The sequence below is a fragment of the Pseudonaja textilis genome, chromosome Z (assembly GCF_049901715.1).
Source record: "Pseudonaja textilis isolate UNSWEBS1 chromosome Z, rPseTex1.2, whole genome shotgun sequence".
Taxonomy (NCBI): Eukaryota; Metazoa; Chordata; class Lepidosauria; order Squamata; family Elapidae; genus Pseudonaja; species Pseudonaja textilis.
Window position 1 is genome coordinate 92,908,927 of NC_142008.1, and position 14,905 is coordinate 92,923,831.

The 14,905-nt window shown below is 35.7% G+C and overlaps 1 protein-coding gene and 1 long non-coding RNA gene across 3 annotated transcripts in view; one reads left to right on the top strand and one right to left on the bottom strand.

Annotated features, from left to right (window-relative positions):
* Positions 1-3,948, top strand: part of LOC148124152 (uncharacterized) — a 17,335-nt gene extending 13,387 nt beyond the window's left edge. The window contains exon 4 of the long non-coding RNA XR_015739941.1: positions 3,542-3,948. This is a non-coding gene — a long non-coding RNA (uncharacterized LOC148124152). The remainder of the gene's footprint in view (positions 1-3,541) is intronic.
* A 987-nt stretch (positions 3,949-4,935) lies between these two features.
* CCR7 (C-C motif chemokine receptor 7) lies at positions 4,936-14,158 on the bottom strand. Of its 2 annotated transcripts, none has more exons than XM_026722033.2 (3): positions 14,032-14,158; positions 11,960-12,009; positions 4,936-6,865 (listed from the first exon to the last, which is right to left on the bottom strand). In XM_026722033.2, exons 1-3 carry the CDS (start codon positions 14,114-14,116, stop codon positions 5,747-5,749), a joined length of 1,254 nt encoding a protein of 417 aa, XP_026577818.2. In that variant the 5' UTR covers positions 14,117-14,158; the 3' UTR covers positions 4,936-5,746. The 2 variants fall into 2 exon arrangements, with proteins under 2 accessions (XP_026577818.2, XP_087771638.1); XM_087915512.1 differs by having other exon boundaries at positions 5,052-7,058; positions 14,032-14,084.
* Between the last annotated feature and the right edge of the window lie 747 nt (positions 14,159-14,905).

Here is a 14,905-nt window from a genome sequence, read left to right on the forward strand (position 1 = left end):
AAACCCCTCTGAGCCATACATGAAGCAAACCGACACCCACTATGAAGATGCAGCAGGACCACGAACTAGAAGCCAAACAGCCAGATCACAACTCTCCAGCTCAAATCCCCAGCAACTAAGACTAACCTGAGCACAACCAAGCCCCCACCTGAACAGAACACGCCTCCAACCAATCAGAACACGACCAACCCCCAACCAATCAGAACACAGCCAAACCCCTACCAATGAGAACACAACCCCACCCAATCAGAACACAGCCAAGCCCCCACCCAATCAAGTCCCACCCCCACTGGCAGTTAAAGAAGGAAGCAGCTGCAATCTCCATTACTCTGAGAAGCACAGAGCTGGAGACAGAAGCCTGAAGATGATGAATGAGACTTCATCGAAACGTTGCCTAGATACTTCGAATCTTACGCTGGGAGAAACCCGAACAACCAAAGATCCACATATAAATACCCGCAGAACCTCAGAAAACACACACACACACATATATATATATATATATATATATATATATATATATATATATATATATGCATGCAGAGTCTTGCGTGTTTGGGTCTTTTCCATGTAAGATTGAGAGTATCTTGGCGACGCTTTGACAAGTCCCACTCGCCATCTTCAGGATGGTGCTCGCTTCGTGCTTTGCTGCGCACAAGCACGAACCGAAAGCACCAGCCTGAAGATGAGCGGGACCTTTTCAAAACGTCGCCAAGATACTCTCAATCTTACATGGGAAAAGACCCAAACACGCCAAGACCTGCATACCTGTACTGGTGAAAATCTACGAAAAATGTGTGTGTGTGTGTGTGTGTATAGAGAGAGGGCGGGAGGGGGGAGAGGGAGAGGGAGGGAGAGGGAGAGGGGGAGAGAGAAAGAGAGATTTACAGCATATATAGGTTTGTTGAATAAACTACAACAAAGTGAATTTCTCACTCAAGCAAAGCTGAGGTAATGATATGTGGGAAAAACCTTGAGCGCCTGGGCTAAGAGATACTTCAAGGGAACAGTCAAATATGGGTTAGTATAAACCTGGTGGATGGATCATGAGGATCAGAAAAGATCTTCTTAGTTTTTGAGACTCTAACAGACAGGAACGGGGAGGGCTATAATTTCAAACTTGCAAGATTCTGTCAGTGAAGTAGAATTAGCTCATCTGGTTGTGATTCCTATCTGGTTTATTCCAAGAGGCCAAATAGCCATAAATTATACATGGCAGATCACCAGGGTGAACACATATTATGAGGTAAGCCATGCCATTGTTTAATGGATTTTGGCTTAGTTTGAATAAAGTAAGTTTGAAGGCATAAAAAAAAAGCTGCTGCAGAATAGTTCTGAAAAATGTAGTGGTTTGGTTCACACATACGTGTGATTTATTTAACCATGGTCTTAAAAGTAACCTTCTTAGAGTGGATTAGTGTAGTACACTATATCACATGTCACCATTAATCCACCCCAATATCTGAGTTCATGTAATATGCAGTGAGATACAGTCAAACAAATCACATTGCCGTGTATCACAAGATTGAAGCCACTCTATGTATATTTGTTCATTTCTGTGATTTTGCTTCTTGAAACTTATGCTGGTCTCTAACCCCCAAACATTCTGAAATAAAAAAGTGGTTCTTAAAATATTCATGTTCATAAAGCAAATCACTGTACATTCTCATTTTTTGTTTCAATCTGCACAATGCAAATCAGTCACAAAAATGGAATTTTCTCTATGATGCATCTGGATGGTCTTGACAGTTTTCACATTTTTCTTCTTTTTAAAAAACATTTATAGTCTATTTCTTTCCCAGCCAGCAAATTTCATTTCTCATTTTCTCATCAGCCAATGTCAGGATACAGGCAAATCCAAAAGTGATTTCTATTTATATTTTCAAGAACTTAATATTCTGTATCCTATTTGATCACATGACTGGGAAGTAGAATGAGCAAACAAGATGCGAAGTCAGGATGGAAACTCATATCGTTATGGCAGTTACATAAAGAGTTTCACTTCACCTTTTCTTCAATGATTAATACATCTGCAAGACAAAAGAGTAGAACAATTCTTCTGTTTCTTAGCAAAGTTTGGTCTAATAATTAAGGCATCAGGCTGGAAACTAGGAGACTATGAGTTATAGTTCTGCCTTAGGCACGAAAGCCAGATGATTGACTTACAACCAGTTACTTTCTGTCAGCCCAACTCACCTCACAGGTTTGTGGTTATATGAAAAATAAAAGGAGCAAGTATTGTGTGTGTTTGCCACCTTGACTTATCTGTAAAAATAATAAAGATAGAATTTTAAAAAACATCTAAAAATAAATAAAAGTATTTCACGAACATTGTTACTATTCTGCTCTTTCCAGGAATTAACATAATACATTCATTTAGCATCTGAACAAAATGGTCTTGTCCCCAATCTAATAGCTAACACTGTGCATTATTTCAAAATGTGGTAAGCACTAGTCCTGCCATGTTGGGCTCTTCTCTTGATTTTTGTCCCAATGTCTATCACTATAGCTTTCTGGAAATATTTTTCAAACATGGACTGTTGACAATCTCAACCAACTTTCTCTTGAACACTAAATATAGGCGATACAACTTGATAATGCTGCTTCTTCTACAGTATTGAATCTGGACTTGTACCATTGAGATGCAGTTGACAGTTTGTAGTAGAACTGGCCCAACTACTGGGCAGGTTGGTAGTGTGTCTCAAATACTAGAATAGATGATGAGATACCACTGAAAATGAACCAACAGGGCATTGATTTATTCTGTTTTATCATGATGAGGAGTTTGAGAACCACCAGAAATTTAGAGAGAAGTCTAAGGTCATCTCTGCTTTGCAGTTACTTATATGATTTAGTTCATAGTTTCATTAATTGTTACTCTGTTTTTTCTTGAGATATTACACAATTACAATACTGTTTGGTGCCATTTTTCATATCCTATTTTGTCTGTTGTGTACAACAGCCTTGTAGTGCTACAGTTTTCCCCCCAACTGTCTGCAATATTCCAGTTATAAGATGAATCACTTGTGATGTTTTACTCACAGTGGTATCAAGATATACACAGTCATGACATCTATCAATCTATCTAAAACACCAAACTCTCTTTTGCCTGATGGCAACAACAAAGTGAGAAATCTTTTTGAAAAGGGGTAGAAGAAAAATGTAAGATTCTTTCTCCAGGAGAAAATAAACCCCAAAGTTTAAGGAAACTGGAAGACTCTAGGAAAGCATTATTTAAGGAACAATGTCATATTTGGAGGATAGTCATTATAGATGGAGGTGCTATTGCTTCAGAGAAGGATAACATATCTCTCCCCCTCCCTCCCTCCGTCCCTCTTCCTATGTGTGTGTTTCTATGTGTATATGTTTGTGGGTGCAATGATCTTCCAAATCAAAAGATTAAGTTTGAGTAAGACTTGAGTAAGACCAAATCAAAAGATTAAGTTTGAGTAAAAAAGAGCTGAGGCATCCTTTTTTCTAGAAATGAAACTCTAAAACCTTGATTACATGTGATCTTATCTTCTTTTTAATATTCATATAGATCAGAAGAATAAGTTCTATGATAGGCATCCATGAATCTACACCCATCTGCAATATGTCTGATTTGGAAAAAAACATATTTACAGATAATTCTAAAATGCAGCAAATGAGAGAAGATTGAGAAATGATTTATACAGATATATAACATACATCATTTGTGTACAATCAAGCTTTAGAATTATAAGTAGCTTTGAAAAAAAATGTAATGTTCTGCTATAATAATTTGGGGATAGGAAGTATGATTTATTTACAAAACATTACAATCTGTGAATACAGAGACTTATGTTCTCTGTGGAGAAAAGTTTGATTTTTTGAGAAGGCTTATTTTCCTCCTCAAATGAACTGTTGTATACCTTTAGTCTTTTGTTTATGATGTTTCTTCCATTGTTGTAACTTTATGACTGAAAGTGGAGCATTAAATCTTTCCAATTTTTGAGCTTTTCCCTATGTGTCATTTGTCAATTGTACTAGTCTGCAAACTCAAAATCTTACCCAAAGCTGTCTTGTGCTCTCGAAGCCAGATTTGATATTTCTAGTAATGCAATTTCTAAAAGAGCTAGTATTGGGAACTAGTGATTCATATAGAACGAGAGTTTTTCAATAATCCTAGCTTGATAACTGGAAATGACCATTGCCTTGTGATTGAAGATTGAAGGCTCAGCATTGGCTTTTTTTTTTCAATGTCCCTTTGTCTCTGCTTCCAGAAGGAAGGAAAATAATATTTTCAATTTACTTTCAATTAATGAGTTCTATTGCTGAGAGGCAAAAAAAGAAGCAAATAAAAATAGGAATGAAAATAACCTCTGCTTCTGTATACAGAAGCATGCCTCATCAGTGGCAGGTGTTGTTGTTTTGGTTGTTATTGTTGTTGTGGGATTCTAACTATTCCTTTCCTGCCTCTCTGCAAAACTAATATTTGCATATCAAGAAAAACTCTTTCATCTATGAAAGTTCCTTTTAAACTTAAATAGCAGCTTTGGAAAAGCAACTGTTAAAAAGTTCATGGTGTTTTAGCATGGTGTGTACCTTTCCCATTCCTCCATTCCCTGGATGCTATTGCTCAGGTTTTCACATAGTTATCCCCATAACAAAATAAAATAAAAATAAAATGTACATGAAGGACATTACTACACTTAATCTCATGTTAAATTACTTGAGAAATTGCTTTTGTGTGGTCCTAAGAGATCTATGTCTAGGCCCATCATAGCATGGAAAGTGCAAGAATGTGATTGTTTTGCTATTAGAAGCAATCTTGTTAATAGTATTAAAATGCTGCATCCTTCTTTCTTTTTTTCAACACAAATGATGCATATTCTAGTATATTATTAGTCAAATGTACCATTCAGTATAGAAACCCAAGCTTAAGCCAGATTGTTTTATTTGTTGTTTTTTATTCATTAATTTTAAAATGGAAAAGAGAAAAAAAAAGACAAAAATTACAAATTACAAATACAAATATTATATGGAAAAGTTTGTAGAATAATACAAGATAAAATTAAAAGGAAATGTAAATCAATCTACATACAATAACACCTCACTTTTGTTCTGATATATAAACTTGTACTGAACAAATATAAAGATAGCTTTATGGAAGTTTAACATTTTAGCATTTTCACTCTATTTTTGGGGGAAATGGATTGAACTGGGTAGTCATTTGGACTCCCCCCACTTGCAACATGCAACATGCAAATTCCAGAGTTGTATAGAGGAAGGGAGGGAGGGAGGGAGAGAAGGAGAGGGAGGAAGGGGGAAATAATCTGCCTGCTTGTTTCTCGGCTTTGTGAAAAAGCTAAATAATTGTCAACATTTTATGTCTGCAATTTTTTTTTAATTAGGCCTCCTGAATGTCAACATTCGTAAAGCATTCCATGCTTGTTTTCAAGTTGCCATCTTAATTCACTCTTCAACTTTAGAAGAAGATACTTTGCTTTTTCTGTAGCCATGACATAGTTCTCCTGTTTAAGGTCTGCAAGCACCTTTCTGCAGTTCTCCTGCTTTTGGCTTTTTAGGAAAATTTCATCTAGTTGAATTGAGTTGACCAGTGGGAAATAGAAAGAAGGGTGGGGTTTCTTCAGGTTCTGTGAACATATTCCCATCAATAAGTGAGACCTAAAGAATCTCCTGGTTCAATCTCTGATGATGGGTGATGAAAACTGTTGCCAAACACCTATGATATTGACATCTGCAATATTGATTGTCCAGCATCTCATGGGGAGAAAGAAGTTGTGGTATCAGTTTCTGTGGGAACAGAACTTCTACTGTTCTTCTGGTTTGTTGACCATTGCCAGAGCCGCTTTTGACTGATGCAACCCAGATCTCTAAGAAGTCGGAGGACATCATTGCGGAACCTAACCCCTATAAAAGCATACAGGAATGGATTGAGACAGCAGCGGAAGCAAGCCAAGCTGTAAGTTACATCATTAGCCACATCCAGGTGCTTGATGGCATTGCATTGGCCAATGGTTAGGTTGTATTTTGAAATGGTCCTGAGGATTATTATGCAATTGTAGGGGAACTGAAGGAGAACAAAAGCTATCATGATGACAACAAGGATCTTGATTACATGTTTTTTTTCAAAGCTGTGGGGTTGCAGTAAATTTCTGATGATGACACAATAGCAGAAAGTCATTACAATTAGAGGTAAGCAAAACCCAAAGACTAGCTGAGATACTCTCATAATTAAGGCTATATGATCACCTGTGGTGATGAAACATTGTGGTGGGTACGAAGGAGGCTCATAAACACTGGTATGGACCACTTCTGGGACAGAAAAAATAAAAGCCAATGTCCAAATCAAGAAACAGGTCACTTTGCTGGCAAACATTCTCTGGGACCGAAGGCGGTGGGCTGAAGTTGCTTGAACAATAGCAAAATACCTATCAATGCTGATGGAGAGAAGCAGCAGCATGCCACTGAAGAAACTCATCTGGCAGATGAGGTGAACGGCTTTGCATGCAAAGTCCCCAAAAACCCAGTGCTTGGCTGCATTGACAGCCCAAAATGGGAGAGTCAAAAGAAAGAAGATGTCTGATAAAGCTAGATTGAATAGATAGATATCAGTCATTGTCCTGAGCTTCTTGAAATGGATGTAGGTTGCCATAACCAGACCATTGCCTGCCAGTCCCACAATGCATATCAAGGAATATGCAACAGGAAGAAAAATAGCACGGAATTTCCGGACCTCTTCTTTCTTGCAGATCTCTTCAAACTGACTGTAGTCAAGGGAGGAATCTTCAGTGATGTAATCCGCTGTTATTTGGCTCTCTTTAGTAGCATCTTCACCAATGCTGTAGTTATTATTTGTCATAAAGTCACCTTTGCAAAACTAGAAGGGAGATACAATATGGATTATTTTTATCTCACCATATTCTTTTAGTTGTGATTTATTTTTTTGGCACTGCAAAGGAAATGATCTTCAGGTAAGAATGGCCTGTTCTTTGAGTGTCTTTTCTTTAGGGACCATAACCCAATATTAGTTTTCTTTCAGTTGAATTATGGTGACTTCCCTCCAAATAATCCTAGAAAATAATGGTTTAATAAGACTACTGTTAGAAATTTTTAGTCTGTACTTCCCAATATTCCCAAGAGATGGAGTAATGTTTTAATCCCATACTTGGAGAACTTGGAATAAATTCTTTTGAACTGAGTTTTATTCCTGATGACAACAGACAAGGACAAGCGCATGCAGTTTCTCATTAACTATAGAAAAATGCTTTGTCACTGGCTTTGGAGATGTTTTTGTCTATCCAAAAGCTCTATGTTTCTTGGAGTTCCCCTATTCAAGAAATAATCAAAACTGACCCTGCAGAAGAACTTATGCAAACCCCTAAAGTAAAAGTGTGTGTGTATGGGAGGGGGGGAAACTATGTGGAATAATATTATGAAATAGCATGCGTACACTTACCCATCATATTTTTCCCTTTTGGAGTAAATAGCTTTATGCAAGGCACAGAAAAATATTAAGAAGCAGGAGCAAAAGAAATTAAAAGCAGTGAATAAAAGAATCAAGCTAAACCTACTTAAACCAAACACTATTCATTATAGTACTTTTCACTCTTTTGTTCTTGCCAATCACCCATGCGGCACCAAATTGCCTTTTGTTCTTTAAACTTCTTGTCTTCCTTTTTTTTTTGCTTGTTTTTTGTTTTTGAGTAGCTCATTTATTGTAGCTAGACAAAGTTTTCTGAATCTTCCCCTTCCTCTCAACCCATTCACTTCTCCTTCCTAGATTTACTTCTGTTCAACCCTTCTTCATTTTAGTGTATGTTTCTGGTACTTTTCTTTCTTTCTTTCTTTCTTTCTTTCTTTCTTTCTTTCTTTCTTTCTTTCTTTCTTTCTTTCTTTCTTTCTTTCCTTCCTTCCTTCCTTCCTTCCTTCCTTCCTTCCTTCCTTCCTTCCTTCCTTCCCGTTTTTCTTTCTTTCTTTCCTTCCTCACATATTTTTAAAGTTTTTAAAAACCACACATAATTCTTATATATACCATCCTTATTGCATTCAACTTCCTGTACTTACCCAAATCTCAGTTCCTAATAATGAAAAAAAACCTTTTTATACACAGGTCATTACTTTTCTTACACACCTTATAGGCCACATATCATTCATTATTTTTCTACTACTATTTGCAGAATTTTAACATTTATCCATATATGTTCTGACCTTTAGTAAAACCTTATATAATGGGATTCAAATACATCTACTTATAGTATTTTCTCATCATTTATGTATTCTTTGAAATTATTTTCTCTATCAAATAGTAAGGTTTCTGGAACATTAACATTCATGCAGTGCTGTATTGTCTGCGTGCAAGCCATCATCACATCTCAAATGTCATCACAAGCACTAAACTTTCAAGGGGATATCCTCAATCATAGCCTCATTACAATGTCTGTTCAGTGTTTAATCATTGGCTAAGCATTCTATTTATCTTCATATAAACTTTTACTTTAATCAGATGCTTTCTCTAAATCAACAAATAATTCTTTTTTGCAAGGTTATTTATCTCTCTGTAAAAAGGAGCAATAACAACATTCTTTCAAATCGAAGTAGCCTTCAAACTGATGCTAAAATATTGCATGATTACTATATAATTAAATCAGACCATATTTTAATATTTTTTCCAGTTGGATCATCTATACCTACTGTCATAATATTTTTAAATGTTGTCATAGCAATTTTCCATTATTTTTTCCAGGACATTAATACTTAACAACTTTGATATCAATTCCATTTTTGGTCATATCATTACCATCCCCACAGACATCTCTACAATGCTCCCTCCTGCTTTGTTGCACTTCAGTTTCATTCCAAATTATTTCATCACTTTTATTCTTAATCCCATTTACTCTGTTGCAGGTTATTTTTTCAGCTCTTCGCACCTACTTTTCAGGTTTTAGTTCAGCTAGTTTTTACTAAGGGTTAAATATGCAAATCTCTCTTAGGGTGGATCTTAGAAGTTTCCTTTCTAATAAATGGCAAAAGAGATACTGAGAAGGTAGAGTCAGATGGATTGAGTTGGATGGCTAAGGAAATTAAACAAACACACAAACAAACAACTAAATTCCACAGACTCCCAATTTATCTGCACATGAATACTGGATATTTAAAAAAAAGTTGTGCAAGGGGAACAAAAAGTGTACAAGTAACATTTGTCCATCTGAGATGTTAGATTTCATTTGCTGTGAAAGCTTTTATAAAATAGCTGTCTCAAATTCTTAAAAGTTGGTTTGTTGATAGCAACTCCCAAAATTTAGAATCTTTTAGCTGGATATTGTTAGAGTTTCTATTCCATTATATATAGAGTGGGGAAGAATGTAATGCAACAAGAAAATTTCATTTAAGATCGGAGGATGGTAGCCAGAAGTAAAGTCCCACTGAATTCAAATGGTATTATTTCTACAAGGAAAATAAGGATTGGATTGTAGTCTATGGACTTTCCGTGCTCGTATTTAACCACAGTACAAACAAGTTCTGAAATTCTCTTTTTTTTACTGGTCACCACAACATTTCCTTTATTATGGTTTTCTCATAAAACTTTGAAATGTTTTTCTCATTCCTCATCCATAACTGAGGAATGAGAAAGATTTAAGTCATCTTTAACTATGCCTGTACTAAAGTACTATTCCACTCATTAATCAAACATTCTCTAAGGCAGTGCTTTTCAACTGTTCTAACTTGAAGATGTGTGGAATTAAACTCCTAGAATTGCCCCAGCCAATACGATGGTGGGTGTTGAAGTCTGTGGGTGTTGAAGTCCACACATCTTCAAACAACCAAGGTCGAGGAACAATGGTCTACTCTAAAGATAATCTTATGGTGTACAATCTGTTAGGTCAGTCACTTTGAAAAGAAGTCAAGTGACTGCTGTGATTGGAATAGAAGCAGGATTGGGGTCATCAAAGGAGAGAGCTAATACAAGTCTAGAATTCTGAATCAGGAGGAATCAAGAATGAGTAACACTTCATCTTAGCAGTGGAGTGGGAATTGAGAGCTGTGAGATGAGCTATATAAATTGAAATAAATAAATGAAACTTAAAAACAGGTTACTTTTTGGGTGGGAATTAGAATACTTAAAAAGATGAATGCTGTTTATGTAGCAAGAACACATAAAGGATCAGCATATAAAGTTGAGATTACCTTTAGTTAGTGAAGATTTTATGTTGAATTATAAACAAGACTTATTTATGGTCTCTTGCAAGGTAGCTTATAAATGTTCTTCCAAATGTTCCAGAAACAGCTTATTGAAACCATAAATGGCATTAGATATTAACCATGTTAAGGACCGTTTTTGATTTGGTTCTGTCATATCAACTAATATTATAGAAAATTCTAATATTCCTCCCAATGGTTTGATACATATGACTGGCAATACCAGATGATCCAATTTAGTCTTTAAAATGAGAAAAAATATGACAATATAACACTTGATTTCTCTATCCCTGAGCTCTCACTTATCACTGTGATAAATCCAACAAGTGATACAGGCCTTTTTTAGTGCAGGATAAATTAAGGAAAGTCACTAGAGCTGCAGTGGAATAGCAATGTTGGTAGTGAATTCAGTTTTGTCCTTGTGGCAGCAGTGCCTCAAAATATTGTGTGGATAGCCATGAAGCCAAAATAAGTGGGCAAAATTCTGCCCCTACCCCAATACTTCAATAGAGTAAGAAGCATTGTCATGTTAAAGCCCTTTTTGGCAAAAGCAGTTAACACTTGCATTACATTGAATGGTGACATAACTTGTAAAACTTAAGTGGCAGAAACCAGCTTTCTGACTAAACAATCAAATTTCTATTCAAAAGCTATCAATCTTTCAAAAAATGCTAAACTAGTATCTAAAAAATACAGGTGCACAGCAATAAATTTTGGGCTGTTTGAACTCTAAAATGAAATATTTATACTCCCTTAATGATGGGGGTAGAAAAAAGTGGTTTGAATTTTTGGTCTTGGTTTTAGTTTTGGGTGCAAGTCAAGGATTTGGTTTGCAGTTACTGAACACTGCTGTACTGGATTGAGTGAAAGAACCACATCCTGTGGGTTTACTTGAAGCAGCATTGCCTAAAAAGGAAAGAGGACAAGGCAACTATCCTTGGGGTCTCTCTACCTGTATGAAAGTGAGTGTGCCAAGAGAAAGGAGAAGAATTAATTCACAGTGTTTAGGTGAAACTTTGCCACCAACCTAACCACATAGTTTTCATTAAGATTAACCCATAGGTTGGGAGATGTGGTTTGTTGTTTAGAAATTACATTTGTGCTTACCAGTCTTTACCCTGTGAATTCAACTGCAAACCCACCATCTCTAATCTATGTCATGCAGGGTGAGTTCAAAGGAAAAAGGTCATAGTGAAATATATTTGAAGAATAACAAGTCAGCACTGGCTGCTTTCAAAAAAAGAAGTTCCATGTTTTGTCAGGTCAAAAGCCTATTGATCTTACCTTTTGTTTTCTATGTGACACTTCTGGAAAATATAAATAGTCTTAAGAGAAGAAGATCAACCCCTCTGGCAGTGGTTGGTTGTGCAAAGCCTCCTTTTCACTAACTTATTTGTATACAAAAAGCACAAAAATCAAGTTAAAAAGGCTTAGAAACAACTTGTAAAACAGTGAGCCAGTGGTTTGTCCATGGTTCAGTGCCTGAGATCAACTTTCTTGTTAAGTCATAAGTCATGGCTTCCAAATTGTAGTGACTTAATTCATATGACATATTAAGTCATGATGACTTAATATCTACATCCCCCAATCTATTCCCCATTGACACATTTATTACATGGACACCCCCCACCCACCCCCAAAAAAGAATGGGCAAGGAACATAGAGAGTTGAAAAGGGGTGGGGGTCGGGTAGGTTTAGACCTGCAGTGAGCAGTGAGCAACTGAAGCGCTGGAGTTAGAAGATGCACAGTTTTTTCATCAGCTTTATATTGTACCTGGAAAAGGAGAGGGAGCTTCCAAAGCAATGCAACTTTCAACTGTTGATCTGGAGGAGGAGAGAATACAACAGATGCATTAGAAGTCTTCTTGTGAGAAAAAAGACAACCATCATTGCATTACTTGCTGAGCAACCTAGGTCCAAATCAAAGGCAGAATGAATTGCCAGGGTTTCCAAAGCTTGGTGCTTTCTTGATAGACTGGGCTACAATTCTCAGAATCTGGGATAATCCACCTGGAGAGCTCCAGGAAGTGAAGGGTAACCTAAGTTATTTTGTATTGACTTTTCTTAATGGGGCTGGGAAAGTCCATGATGTCCAAAATAATAGCAAACATTTGGGTGTGGTTGGAGATTCCTAAATAATTGATTCTAAGATGTTGGCTAGCAAATTGATTCATTACAGATTCATTGTTCTTTTGACAAGAGGTTGAAAAGTGATGGATAGGGGACTTGTTAGCTCTATCAAGTACCTTACTGGCTTACAGAGCCATAAGGACTGTTATCTGCCTCCTGCATGACTTGTGCCTCCAAATTTTCTTCTGAAAAGTCAAAATTGGTGCAGAGGTTGGACCTGATTGTTATCTACTCCAGACTCACAAAAGCAGCTTTGTTTGTCCAAAGCAACAACTAAAGGAGTTCAAAAACCAAAAGAAAAATGGAAATGGAAAAGCTCTAAATTGGCTTTTTAGGCATATTTCAGCTCTGGAGCTAATTATTTAAAATATCTTGTCTGAATTTGTTATTTTTCAATTTAATACATTTACTTTGATTTTTGCTGTTGAAGGTTAAGAATCGATCCAGGTGAAGACCTAACTCTTCTCTCAAGCATTGGGCTAATATGGGAACTGAGCCCAGTACATTTACATTTGGAATAAGAATGCTATAGAACATTGGTTTATTTTCCTGTCTGTTTTGTTATTTTCATATGTTGAGAGTTATGCTGCATAAAATGATCAGCCATATACCCCTTTTAAATAAATAACTACATCAATAGCAATATTAAAATATAGCATAGGAAGCAAGTTATGCCCAAAAGTTAATCAAAGGAATTATATAATTATAAATGAATAACCTGGAAATTATAAGATTACTACAAACCAACATTTTCAACTAGCAACAGCAGTGAGTATAATCAAGTTAAAATTAGAATTAAACAGCTGTTGCCCATATAATTTATTATTTATTTATTTATCATATTTTGAAAGCACCTTTCTCCCTCACACAGGAACTCTGGTGGTATACAAACAAAATATTACAGCATAAAAACAGTGTATAAAATTTTAAGAAAATTAAGAATGATTAAAACTCAATATTAAAAGTTAATGAAAAAGTGTGAGGGGAGGACTTTCAGGACACCAGCTGTGACCTCCAGATAAGACATATAACATATATGATGAAAGTAATAAAATATAAGGTGTATTACAATTTAATAAGGTAATATATGAAGGGATTAACGCAAAATAGAACCATAAAAGCTAATATATTAAATTTCTTAATATATAAATATATAAATAGCAGTGCAGCCATAGTGTAGATTGGTAATTAAAAAAAAATTGTTTTGCAATTTGTATTTTTTTTCTAATTGATAATTAAATAACATGAAATGTATATGTAAATGTATTTAAATATATGTAAATGTGTATATATGTGTGTGTATGTGTATGTATGTATGTGTATGTATGTATGTATGTATGTATCAGTGAACCAAATCATCCTGATATCTTTTAAAGAGAACATGTAAACATTATATAGATGGAAATTTAAACATTAAACATTATAATATGTAAACATTATAGTATAATAATTATAACTTTTGATTATAATATGTAAACATTACACAGATGGAAATTTGTTCCTCTGATTTATCATTTGAAACCGTCAGTTCTCCTCACAATCTTAAGGAAGCTAAGAGAAGCAGTATGAGACCTTGCCTACTTTCTGATTTATGTGAGGAAAAATAAACATTTATTCTAAGATTAGAGGATTTCACTCTGCACATGATCAAAGACACTTGTTATTTCTTGGACTTGTAGGAGTTGAACTCTCAGAAAAGGTAACTTTCATACTCACCCCTGTCCATGGTCTTTCTCAAGCAGATCGCAGAGGGGAAGTGTGAGTGGCAGTTTGTCAGGGAAGAGAAGCTCTGAATGAGCATAGAAGAAAAGCTGTATATAAGGACCGCCTTTTTATTCTTGTTGACAACACGCAAGCATGTAAAGTATGTATGATATATTGTCTTCGATGCCAAAGATTTAACCATGGTTTCTCCACCTTTACAGTCAATACTCAAGCAGAACTTGGAAGGTGGGTTTAAATACCCTCAGATGTTTCCTGCTCTACTGGAGAAAGTATTCTGATGCAACTGATAAGAATAGTTTATTCTCTCGAAGGTTGAAAAGATTGTTTCAAGCTACATTTTTGTGGTGATGTCTATTAGAGAAATAGCCTTCATGATATATGGCAATGGGATGTATTTCCTTTTAAATTCATGTACACCTTGCATTTGGGAAGCTTTTTTTAATCTAGAAAAAAAAAAACCTGAGGACATATAGAAAGGAAAGGGACCAAGAAGGATAAATAGATTGTCTCCACAATAACCGTTTTTTTTTTCATAATAAAGCACGTAGGAAAAAACTAATCCACTCTGGATGGTCCCTTCTGAGTCCTCCACTCCCCTTAACATTTCTAAAACAAAACATTTAAAAAACAATTCTAGATGCTCTTGCCACAAAATGATTTCAAGAAGAATGACAAAAAATATTTCTTAGAAGGTATAAATTTCCCTCTGTAAACAACGCATTTCAAAACAAGCAAGAGAACGAGATTCTCTGAATTGGGGGCGGCGGGGAGAAAGTTTGAATGGGAATTCTGGAAGCTGAAGTCCACAAATCTTAGAGCTGCCAAAGGTTGGATATACATGCCCTAAACTATAACAAGTCCCAGT